General features: G+C 48.5%; 2 protein-coding genes across 3 annotated transcripts; both read left to right on the forward strand.

Moving 5' to 3' along the window:
- The first annotated feature begins 313 nt into the window (after positions 1-313).
- Positions 314-7,893, forward strand: LOC100829860 (uncharacterized protein At2g34460, chloroplastic). Its single transcript, XM_003579265.4, has 4 exons — positions 314-670; positions 769-885; positions 6,781-7,053; positions 7,454-7,893. Exons 1-4 carry the CDS (start codon positions 359-361, stop codon positions 7,619-7,621), a joined length of 870 nt encoding a protein of 289 aa, XP_003579313.1. The 5' UTR covers positions 314-358; the 3' UTR covers positions 7,622-7,893.
- A 468-nt stretch (positions 7,894-8,361) lies between these two features.
- Positions 8,362-11,891, forward strand: LOC100824351 (peroxisomal (S)-2-hydroxy-acid oxidase GLO3). Of its 2 annotated transcripts, XM_003580532.4 has the most exons (12): positions 8,362-8,514; positions 8,965-9,108; positions 9,743-9,867; positions 9,963-10,009; positions 10,102-10,179; positions 10,271-10,395; positions 10,527-10,593; positions 10,694-10,756; positions 10,867-10,936; positions 11,047-11,147; positions 11,276-11,380; positions 11,470-11,891. In XM_003580532.4, coding segments are annotated over exons 1-12 (1,122 nt in total). In that variant the 5' UTR covers positions 8,362-8,512; the 3' UTR covers positions 11,665-11,891. The 2 variants fall into 2 exon arrangements, with proteins under 2 accessions (XP_003580580.1, XP_024311577.1); XM_024455809.1 differs by lacking the exon at positions 11,470-11,891 and having other exon boundaries at positions 11,222-11,284.
- Positions 11,892-12,593: the final 702 nt, after the last annotated feature.

Consider the following 12,593-nt stretch of genomic DNA (forward strand, 5'->3'; position numbering starts at 1 on the left):
AATGGAATGGCGTTGCAAGAGGACGGAAAATCTGAAACTGTTCCATTCCAGGCAAAGGGCAAGAATCAAAACTTGAGATGGACACCGCTCTTTCATGTCAATCAGCAACAGCAAGCGATTTCAAAGATGATGTGCGGCTTTGAGATCAGTCTTGTCCAGTGAGTATGACTGAAGATGCCAAGGAGTCTGCTCTATAACAAAGGTTTTCACTCTCTTATTTATTCTCGTCAAAATGAAAATTTTGGTTCAAATCATGGTTTAGGACAACTAATTGGGCTATCAGAAATTGGAACCACAAGATGAGGTTCGCTAGAAACATCTGGAACGGACGGGACGACACACGGGCCACGGATAACCAATGGCTGGTGTTTTCCACTGCCGCCCCGTGCTGCCTCCCCCCGTGCTCGTCCCGGCGGCCACCAGAAGGCTCGTCCTCCTTACCTCCCTAGCCGCCGCCTCCACCATGGACGGGGCGTCAGCGTCTGCTTCGGCGAGCTTTCCGGACGCCAAGACGAAGAAGGTAACCACCGTGTTCGTGGCCGGCTCGACCGGGAAGACCGGCAAGCGGGTCGTGGAGAAGCTGCTGGAGAAAGGCTTCGGCGTCGTCGCCGGCACCACGGACGTCGGCAGGGCCCGCGGCAGCCTGCCCCAAGACCCCAACCTTAAGCTGGTCAGCTTGTTTGTTCATCTTCTCTGTTACATTTGCTGTTGCTCTGTTCTGTCAGTAATGGTGGTGTGAGATGAGATTGCTGGCGGCCTCGATTGCAGGTTAGGGCTGACGTGACGGAGGGCGCCGACAAACTGGTCGAGGCTGTGCGCGGCGCCGACGCCGTCATCTGCGCCACGGGGTTCCGGCGCTCGTTTGACCCCTTTGCTCCCTGGAAGGTAATTTCGTCTTCAGAATTAATCGCGGGGCTAAGTCTGAATGGTTCCGAACTTCTGATTGACGTGTTTGTGGGCTTAATTTTGGTAGTAACACTTAGCTAGGTTGCGAGCTGCTGCCACCTGTGCTGTGCAGCATTTCTTCGGTCACTGATTTATTGGCTTTGAGTAATCATGGACCAAAAAAGGTCCTTATGTTCTGTTTGAAACACTTAATCGTCATCATGGACCAAAAATGGTCCTTATGTCACATCTACGATCTACCGGAGTTAGCACATCAAAAGGATGAATAATTATGCCCACATCTAGTTCAAATACAATTTTTTTCAAATAAAATCATACGGAGTACTTGCATGCATCCGAGAATGTAGTGTCCTGGAGGTTTCCCCTTCCGTTTCGGGAAAATCTAGTTCAAATACACACAGTATATATTAAGGTGAGAATAAGGGATAGTACACCAATTTACATTGTAGATTTATTTTTCCCAAGTATGTGACCTTTTGAGATTTTTAAACATGGTCAATAGTCCTGGATGTTAGAAGTTCTTCGCTGTTAGAAGATCTTTCACCTCACGTGCACAGGCTAGGTTGCTAGGTGGTTTATTTGTGCTGCATAAGCTTCAGTCTTTGTATTGCATACTGCTATATATATAGGGGTACAAGGTGGCTGACCACTAGTTCTAGAAGGGTCTACAAGCTACTACAGGTTACTACCTAAGCTAGACATGCAAGCACAGGTTCTAGAAGAACCTACAAGCTGCTACAGTTTACTGCATTAATTTTTATTCAAGCACTAGTTCTAGAAGAGTCTACAAAACCCTACAAGCTTCTACATGTTGCTGCCTTAATTCCTAAGCAAGGATTACTCTCACAATTCTCCCCCTAATCCTTGCTCTTCATGCTTGACTTGATTTGGACCATCCCGATTTTAGCACGCAGCTCCTGAAACTTTACTCGCCCCAGAGATTTTGTCAAAATGTCAGCGAGCTGATCTGAAGTACTAATGTAGCTGGTGCTGATGCTTCCATCTTCCAAGCAGTCTCTGATGATGAAGTGATATCGAAGATCGATATGTTTGCTGCGCTCGTGGAAGACTGGATTTTTGGCTAATGCCAGGGCAGACTTGCTGTCCACCATTAGTTCAACTGCCCCGGCTTCTCTTCCATGGAGTTCACCAAGCAGTCGAGCCAGCCAAATTCCTTGTGTTGCGGCAGTCGTGGCTGCTACATACTCTGCCTCGCAGGAAGACAGAGCAACCACCCTCTGCTTGAGAGATTGCCAACTCACCAAGCAGTTGCCAAGGAAGAATAGTGTGCCACTTGTGCTATTCCTGGTGTCAATGTCACCGGCGAGGTCACTGTCACTGTATCCAACCAACCGTGTCTCCTTTGTCTTCCGCTTGTAGTGCAGACCATAGTGAGTCGTGCCGGCGACGTAGTGAAGAATTCTGTTCACTGCCATCATGTGCTCCTCTGTGGGTCGTTCGATGAAACGACTCACATAGCCAACAGCAAAGGCTAGGTCTGGCCGTGTGTGGACAAGGTAGCAGAGGCTGCCGACGATCCGTCGGTACTCCGTAGCGTCCACCTCTTCTGCTGTGCTTTCACGGCTCAGCCTGAGCCGCTCCTCCATTGGAGTGTGAGCAGGATTGCATCCTTCCATTCCTCCCAGCTGAAGGATATGTGAGGCATAATGTGCCTGACATAGGCTGATGCCGTCTTCGTTCTGCTGGACTTCAATTCCGAGATAGAAAGACAACAATCCCAAGTCACTCATTTGGAATTTTGTCTTCATCTCTTCCTTGAAGCTCTCTATTGCTTCCTTCGACGAACCAGTGATGATCAGATCATCTACATAGACTCCAAGGAGCAGAGTTGCATCGCCATTGTTGCGCCTGTAGATCGCGTGCTCGTGCTTGCTCTGCTTGAATCCAATTTCCTTGAGCGTGCAGTCAAGCTTCGCGTTCCATGCTCGTGGTGCCTGTCTTAGGCCATAGAGGGCCTTGTGCAGCCGCAAAACCTTTCCTTCTTTTCCGGTGACGACGAAACCGGGTGGCTGCTTCACATAGACTTCCTCCTTCAATTCTCCATTGAGAAAGGCAGATTTTACGTCCATGTGGTGGACGGGCCACCCCTCCTGGGCAGCCAAAACAAGCAGCAGCCTGATTGATTCCATGCGAGCGACGGGAGCAGTTCTGTCCTCTCCTGGACAGGACACCTGGCTAGGCGCCCTCACGGTGCCACGACATATATATTGTATGTCGAAGCTGCTGCCAGAGTTGCTACCGTTCGCTGCCCAATCCCAGCCACGTTCTTCATCGAAGATGACGTCGCGCGCTATGCGGATGCGCCTTGTCAGAGGGTCCAGCAGCCGGTACGCCTTTACTCCTTCCTCGTAGCCAATGAAAACAGCGGGAGAGCTGCGGTCATCGAGCTTGCGCAGGTTCCCCTGTTCCTTGACATATGCCAAGCACCCAAAGGTGCGAAGGTAGTGGACCGCTGGCTTGCGACCATGCCACGCCTCGTAAGGCGTCTTCCCGGTAAGGGCTTTGGTGGGAGCTCGGTTGAGCAAGAAGACAGCAGTGCTCACCGCCTCCCCCCAAAATTCAGTTGGCATGCCTCTCTGTTTCAGCAGAGCGCGTGCCATTGCTACCACCGTTTGGTTCCGCCGCTTGACAACTCCATTTTGCTGCGGGGAGTACGGTGCGGAGAAGTGGCGCTGGATTCCTTCATCAGCACAATAGGCAGCAAATTCCGTTGAAGTGAACTCACCGCCGTTGTCCGTGTGGAACACATGCAGTTTGCGTCCACTCTGAACTTCAGCCGCTGCCTGAATTCTTTTGATGGCATCAGGAGCGTTGTTCTTGGCTGCTAGGAGCATCACCCACATGTAACGAGTGGCGTCGTCCACCAACAGCAAGAAGTATTTCCGGCCTCCTGGTGTTGCCGGCGTAACAGGACCACAGAGGTCGCCGTGGACGAGCTCAAGTGGCTCCTGTGCCCGGTATTTTGCTTGCTGAGGGAATGGGCTCCGGCGATGCTTGGTGATGACACACGTGTCACATAGCTGCTCCACATGCTCCAGCTGTGGCAGCCCACGTGCCATGGCGAGGCGTCCCATCTTCTCCAAGGCATCGAAGTTAAGATGCCCAAAACGCTCATGCCAGCGCCAAGCAGCGTCGCCGTGGCGGGTAGAGAGACAGATTGGCTGAGCAATCTCAAGATGGAGTTTGTAGAGGCGATTCCGGCCGCGCCTTACGCAAGCAAGGAGTCGACCTTGCTGATCCCATATGCGCAGCACACCTCTCCTGATCAGCACGCACGCGTCGCTCTCGTCGAGCTGACCGATGCTGATGATTGAGTTCCTCAAGCGAGGGATGTAGTAGACACCGTTGAGGGCCTTGTGTTCGCCGTTCCTGCCAGCGAAGATGACAGTGCCAATGCCCTTGATTTCGACGACCGAGCCATCGCCAAATTTGACGGTGCCGGTGACCGTTTGGTCAAGTTCAGCAAAGGCGTCGCTGTGGCCCGTCATGTGATTTGTGGCGCCGGTGTCAAGGTACCAGCCCTTGATTCGCTCCTCATAACTGCTCGTCCCAAGGAAGACTTTTGCCTTCGGCTCGTCGATGTGAAGAGGCGCGTGCTCTGGAACTGCAGCACTACTGTTCTGCACTGGAGCTGGAGCTGCAGCAGTGGTGTCCTGCACCAGGGCTGGAGTTGCAGCAGTGCTGTCCTGCACCTTTGTAGCTGGGGCTGGAGTGGTGCAGACCTGCGCCATGAGGAGAGCTGGCTCCTCATCATCTTCCTCAGCTTGGGCCAAGAAAGCCTTGTTTCTCCAGGGCTGCCTGCAGTCCCTGGCCCAATGGCCGCTGTGCCCGCAATTGAGGCATTTGTTATTGCGGGGGCCGTCCTTAGGGGCTGCCTTCTCCACCCTTACGTGGTGGAGGTCGTCGTCGCCGCTGTGTGCTGCTACGCACGGACCTGGAGGAGCTGCCACCTTGGCGCTCCTTCATCTTCTCCCGCCACTGCTCCTCGGTGAGAAGGAGCTTGCCCTGCTCACGTGGCGGTTCCGGCGGCTCGAGACGGTCTTCCGCAGCCTTCAGCCGACCCGTGACATCCTCCAACGACAATTCGGAGATGTCAAGGAGTGTCTCGATCGAAAGGGCGAGCTGCGAGAACCTTGGTGGCACAACTCGCAAGAATTTCTCGACGACCTGAGATTCGTCGATTGGTTCTCCGAGCGTGGCAAGGCTTGTGACGAGGTTGCTGAGGTGCAGCGCGAAGTCATCGACTTTCTCCCCGTCACGGAACGAGATCGTCTCAAACTCCCTCCTCAGCTGCTGTGCCTTGCCCTTCCGCACGCGGTCAGTACCGACACGCATGGTTCGGACCGCCTCCCACGCCTCCTTCGCTGTCCTCTTGACAGCCAAGCTGGCCATCATTTCTAGTGGCACCGCGTGCAAGATGGCCTCCAGCGCCATTCGATCTTCCTGGAAGTCGTCGGCGCCAAACTCGATTGCCTCCCAAAGGCCGTGAGCCTGCAGCATCACCTTCATGAGAAGGCTCCATTCGGCATAGTTCGTCCGCGTCAGCATCGGGTACTTGCCACCACCGACGTCCTTCACGACACGCTCGACGACGACCTCACGCCTTCCAGCCTCGCGGTGGCGTGGTCGTCTTAGCGGCGGTGAAGGGGAACGGTGCCGTGGCTGGCGAAGCGGACTGCCGGCTACGTCTTGAGCTGGAGCAGACATCTCTCTCAGGATCCTCTTAACAGGGCTCTAATACCAACTGTTAGAAGTTCTTCGCTGTTAGAAGATCTTTCACCTCACGTGCACAGGTTAGGTTGCTAGGTGGTTTATTTGTGCTGCATAAGCTTCAGTCTTTGTATTGCATACTGCTATATATATAGGGGTACAAGGTGGCTGACCACTAGTTCTAGAAGGGTCTACAAGCTACTACAGGTTACTACCTAAGCTAGACATGCAAGCACAGGTTTTAGAAGAACCTACAAGCTGCTACAGTTTACTGCATTAATACTTATTCAAGCACTAGTTCTAGAAGAGTCTACAAAACCCTACAAGCTTCTACAGGTTGCTGCCTTAATTCCTAAGCAAGGATTACTCTCACACTGGAAATGGTTACAGTCGCAGCGTTTAGTTATGACTTATGAGGTTTACCAGACAGTCACGTATCCGCAAACTACACTAGAGGATTATAAAATATAGATATACCTTTTCTTTTGAAGAAACATTGTTACCGCATTTCTATTGAAGAAGAAAAAGAACACCAACATTGGCCATGGTTACACCAAGTTTTTTTCAATTACAAGGAAGACGTGACAACGATGTCCCCAACAATCTAAACTCATCTCCTGTGCACCTGTAAGTATGGGCTTGGTGTGACGGTCAGAATCAATGGAAGTTTTCATTATTGAAAAAACAATCTATGGACCTCTTTGATTCGTAGGATTTCAATGTCATGTCCAATGGTCCTTACATGATTAGTACAACACATACACTTATTTTGCTTACTCGTCACTTTTCTCTTTCTAGATTAAATGATCAGAGTATTTGACTACTTGTTAAGTTTCTTTTGACATCTTCAGATTCTACATTGTCATCACCATATTTATCAATTATATCAAGCAATGGCATGGAAACAATACCTATCGGTTTCCAGTGCCCTGAACCATTTAATTTAATCGTCTGTCTTGACCAAACTTGATTGGTTGTTGTGCCTGTTTGTCTCGGTGAAAACTTTCTGGTTCGAAACTTTGTATAATAACCGTTGGGTTGTGTTCTTCTTCGGATGCCAGACCAGAATAAATTCCCACATCTTAATTATTATTTTCAGAAAGTTATACTCATAATAGCTAGGTGCTTATTATGCTATTGTAGGTGGACAACTTAGGCACAGTGAATCTTGTGGAAGCATGCAGAAAGGCTGGAGTTAAAAGATTCATACTCGTAAGCTCCATTTTAGTAAATGGAGCGGCAATGGGTCAACTTCTGAATCCAGCCTACATTGTGCTCAATCTATTTGGGTTAGTACTCGTCGCGAAGCTGCAGGCAGAAAAATACATCAGGGGGTCAGGAATAAATTACACCATCGTAAGGCCTGGAGGGCTTACGGAACAACCACCAACTGGGAGTATAGTCATGGCGCCAGAGGTAAGCATGTACTGATATACAGTTTTAAAATAATAAATTATATCTCAAGTCTTTCATTCGGTCTCTCTACTTCTCACTTCAATATAGTTTGCATCTTCCTCACGTACTCCTGAATTTGCATGGAAAATGGAATGCTATCGCTCCATTATTTTTTATTTGGAAGGAAACCGTTCAATTGTTTATTGCGTAGTTTTAAATTTAATAGACTAGCATTCTACAAAAAAAAAATCGAACACAAAATTACTGTAAATTGTCAACATTGTTGGCATTGCAAATTCTACGGACTTATGATTCAGTTTACCCACTCCGTAAATAGTTATCGTTGAATACAGAGTTATATAATCTAGGGTCTAGAGGTTGTTCCTATAAATAAGGTATGTGAACCTGTAACTATTTGTAGGATACTCTCTACGAGGGCTCCATATCGAGAGACCAGGTTGCAGAAGTGGCTGTGGAAGCATTGTTGTGCCCAGAAGAGTCTTCCTACAAAGTCGTCGAGATTATCACCCGAGCTGATGCTCCAAATCGGCCCCTCAAGGATATGTTTGCTTCTATTAAGCAGAAATGAATACTTGAGCGTAACTAGGTAGGGACTAGTAGTACTGTGCCTGGAATATGGTCTGTAGATTGTTTGTAAGTGATCTGTCAGTCTTGGTTCGTGTGATCTATATAATTTCTTACTGTAAATCCTATCTCGAGTGCGTGTTGTTTTAGCCAAAAAGGAAATTTGCTTCTTATATGGCATGTCCATACATACTTGTACTACAACACCATAGTTTATAAGTTGGAGGCAAAATATCATACTTGCACAGTACAAAATCATAAACTGCTTGTGGATCATGTTTGGCACGTTGGTTATCATTTTGTCAAGCAAGTCAATAAATCTCACTGTTATTCCGTAGCAACAGACGGACGGGTGACCTACTGTTCCAAAGTGTAAGATGTTTTGGAAGGCTAAAATAAGATAGAAGGAACAGAGGTAATACTGGCATTTTATGAAGAAACGGGTCAAGGAAACAGATACTAGTACTGTAATATATTTCGTCATCTCGATCTGTAAAAGCACTCCATTCAGAAAATTCAAAAGTCTGATCACGTTTAGATGCCAGGATGTGCTTCTAATGGCAATGATCATTCTCCTTTAATCACTACTGATTCGTTGATAGCTGTCATTTGGAACATGTTGATGTTCCCTGAGCCATACATGCCAAATGCCCATATGCAAGTACGCTAGCTGCCCTTGTCACTTGATCCGAAGTTCAGAACAGCGACACCACCAAACTAATGACCCACGCCATCTAAATTGGCCTTTAAATACCGCAAAACCCCCGATGACACCACGCGACCTCCCTTCCTTCCTTCCTTCCTCGTTCCGCTCCACTGCTCCAGGACACGAAACGAGCCGTCGATCGCGCAGCTTCGCCCGTCTCTCCCGGTGCCGGTCCCCCCTTGCAACAACATGTGAGTTCTACTGATAAATCCTCCGAGAGAAAACCCCTCTCGTTTCCTTCGGATCACGCTGCCCCTCTTCTTGATCTTGTTGTGGCCTGCGTGCTCGCCCTTCTCCGCGATTGTTGAAGATTCTTTTACGAGGATCGGATCTTTTTCCACCCATCTTCTCTCACTTGGTTTCGGATCATTTTCGTTTTGGTTCCTTATTACAGATTCGAAATCTTGAATAGATTCCGCAGCTAATCAACTCCTCGGGAGTCCAGATATAGATCAGCCTCCTTGCTTGCTCATGTCTTTCCTGTTATTTTTTCCCTGACAAACTATCCGGGCAAATCTTCAGTTTCTGTTGTAGTTTTTTCGGAAAGAAACAGAGAATCTGTCTGACCGGTTGCAGTGTTGGACTGTTGATTACATAGACAGATAGATGAACTGGGAGCTAATAATGACAATTCTGAGCAGGGGAGTGGAGTTGATCACGAACGTTTCCGAGTACGAGAAGCTCGCCAAGGAGAAGCTGCCCAAGATGGTGTACGACTACTACGCCTCCGGCGCAGAAGATCAGTGGACGCTCAAGGAGAACAGGGACGCCTTCTCCAGGATCCTGTAAGCTATCTTCCAAAGTAGCAGGTCCCAGGCTCTTTTAGCTGTATCTGTATTATTTTTTAAATTACATTTTGAACCTCTTAGCTGTGTCTATTTGGTAGTATGCTGCTAGATGAACTGTATTTGCTTTTATTAGCATCAGCAATTACTTCAGCAAAAGTAACGCAGTGGACAAGTTTCAGCAAAAGAACGAAAAAACGCAATGATAACATATTTTATATCTTTATGTATGATGAGAAGTGTCGTGTGTCAATTGAAAACTTATAAATCGTTGGACAAGGCACATGAAAGGGCCCAGATCACCAGATAAACACTTGTGGAAGTCTTGTGATTTCACTATTTCGATTACCAAGGTTGGGTGTAACTGGACCAATTTGCCTTTTGATTAGCATATCTGCTGGCATAAGTGGACAAATAAACATTGAGTAGAGGACACGAGATCAGACGAGTCTTGTACTCTTGTCACATGCTGTTTGGATGGTCAAAGTAGATGACAATTTCGTCAACAACTCTCGCAGAAGATAAATGACATCATTATACATGCATCTGACAAAACTATCATATTACAGTTTGTCTTAGTTTTGTCAATTAAGGAACACATCATCTCATTGCATAATATGATACCGCTTTTCAGGTTCCGACCACGCGTGCTGATCGATGTGTCCCATATCAACATGGCTACAAACGTCTTGGGCTTCAACATCTCCATGCCTATCATGATCGCCCCCACAGCAATGCAGAGAATGGCTCACCCTGAAGGTTAATTCAACCAAATTTGCAATTTGCAATCACTACCTTTTCTCCATTTTTACCAGAGAAAATGTTCTCATGGAGAAATCTAATCTGATACGCAGGAGAGCTTGCTACTGCAAGAGCAGCAGCGTCTGCAGGAACCATAATGGTTTGGATGATCACCTGCAACTTGTGGCATCTTTGGTCCCTCCAATAAGCAGTGTTGCTGATGCTATATATGTGACTTGTGTTCTTTTTCAGACATTGTCTTCATGGGCTACTTCTAGTGTTGAAGAGGTTAACTCAGTAGGACCTGGGATACGTTTCTTCCAACTTTACGTATGTGTCGTCTTCGCAAAAGTATAACATGAGGATAACTGTTTCTGTTCCTCAAACCTGAACATAGCCGTGGATCACCTGTCATGGTCAGGTTTACAAGGACAGGACCATAGTACGGCAACTCGTGAGAAGGGCTGAAATGGCCGGATTTAAGGCTATCGCACTGACCGTCGACACTCCAAGGCTCGGTCGCAGGGAAGCTGATATCAAAAACAGGTCCCAAATCTAGCAGATGTGCACGTTATCATGCTTAATTTACTGACGAAATGGTCTATTTCATTTCATTTCGTTAGTAGTTGTGCGATCTGCAGTACGTGTATTCTGAATTTCTGATGATTTTGTGACAGGTTCACCTTGCCTCCACATCTGGTGTTGAAGAACTTTGAGGGGCTGGATATCGGCACGATGGACAAGGTTAATTGCTGAAAACTAAGCCCGTCACATTGATTCACAGAAACAGTTCGAGTAGAATGTAATTTTGGGATATGTTAACAAGTTTCCTGTGGTTTATCAGACAAATGATTCTGGCCTCGCTTCCTACGTTGCTAGCCAAGTTGACCGGTCTCTTTGTTGGGAGGTACTACCATTTGCACCGTCGTAATTCCTCCATAACCTGCACGTTTCATCCTAAATGGAATATTTTCCCTGTTCTACTCATCCTTCAGTGTTCTGTCTCTAACGATGCAGGACGTCAAGTGGCTGCAGACAATCACCTCGTTGCCGATCCTAGTGAAAGGGGTCATGACTGCAGAAGACAGTAAGTTTCTTCAGTTTCTGAAATACAGTTGCACCTCAAATGCTGCATCGCCTTTCTGTAACTACTCCATGTCGTCACATGAAACTTACACAAAAACAAGAAAACTGCAGCTAGACTTGCCGTCGAAAATGGGGCCGCCGGTATCATCGTGTCCAACCATGGCGCTCGGCAGCTAGACTACGTTCCTGCGACCATCAGCTGCCTGGAAGAGGTACATACTATAAGCTAAACACTCACAAGCTGCACGTGCCTGCAATCAAGTTCGAAGTCCCCTTGCACTTTCAGAAGAATGTCCATGCACATCTTGACCAAAACTGCCAAGGGTACATATAAATTCAGGTGGTGAGGGAGGCGAAGGGGCGGCTGCCGGTGTTCCTGGACGGCGGCGTCCGGCGCGGCACGGACGTGTTCAAGGCCCTGGCGCTGGGAGCCGCAGGAGTATTCGTAAGCTTAGTATTCCCTGCAGATTAATCCATGTATCATTCGATCCGTGGCGTTTTGGGTCTCAACGGCGTGTGCTTGGGTGCGTGCAGATCGGGAGGCCGGTGCTGTACTCGCTGGCCGTGGACGGGGAGGCCGGGGTGAGGAAGGTGCTGCAGATGCTGCGGGACGAGCTGGAGATCGCCATGGCGCTCAGCGGGTGCACGTCGCTGAGGGAGATCACGCGCGCCCACGTCCTCGTCGCCGCCGACGCCGACACTACTGTCCCCCGCCGCGCCCGGCTCTAGGCGGCACCTGCTCCTGCATGCGAACTGAAGATTTCTACGGAGTAGTACTGTTACCCGTGTGTTGATCGATTGATTTGAGATATGTGCCGCTATTCTCGTGCTTCCATCTCATGGATGCATAATAAAGGAACGAGCGTGTGTGCGTCCTGGATGGTACTTATTGCTGATGACCCTGATGTGACTAGCAATTGCGGCGAAATGCCTTTAATAACGTCTTTTGCTAATCCTGTGATCCTGTCGGTTGCAATAAGTCTAGAACTTTACTAAAAAATGTGAGCGCAACTTTTGCCTTTTTTTTTTCGCTTTTGAGGGAAAAACTTTTGGCTAGTGTACAAGGCGACGCTAGCGGGTTGATGCCGGAGGAGGAGAGGAACGGGGGAGCAGCGTCGATGATGATTGCACATACATCTGCCGGCGATCACAGGCCGAGCAGGCCCCAGGCAGCCCAGGCCACGGCCTGGGTCGTTGGATATCTTTTTCGGCCTGTACTATACCATATTTGTGTTCTGGCCTGGGACGTAGCGCACCTCGGCCCTTGGCCTGCCGGGGCCGGCTTGCCCTCACCCCTCGAGCCTGCCTCCCAAATCCCAAGGGGAGATAGGGAATTCGGGAGTTCGGAACAGAAACAGAGAGAGAGAGAGAGAGAGAACTCGTTGTCGGCTATCCGGCCTGGTCCATCACCGATCGCCCGACTCGCCGTTGGCTATTCTCAAAAAAAGAAAGAAAAAAGACTCGCCGTTGGCCGTCCCTCAATTTCTCCAATCTGGAGAGCAGTCCATTGTCTGTGAGTGAGAGGCAGGCCCAAACCGGTAGCCCCCTTTTCTCTCTCTACCAAATTTGATGTCGTTGATGTTATAATTTGTTGTTTCAAATTAATTTTACAAAAGGACACGATAAATAAGAGAAATGTGACTCAATTTTGGCCACCA

This window comes from Brachypodium distachyon, chromosome 5, assembly GCF_000005505.3.
Source record: "Brachypodium distachyon strain Bd21 chromosome 5, Brachypodium_distachyon_v3.0, whole genome shotgun sequence".
Taxonomy (NCBI): Eukaryota; Viridiplantae; Streptophyta; class Magnoliopsida; order Poales; family Poaceae; genus Brachypodium; species Brachypodium distachyon.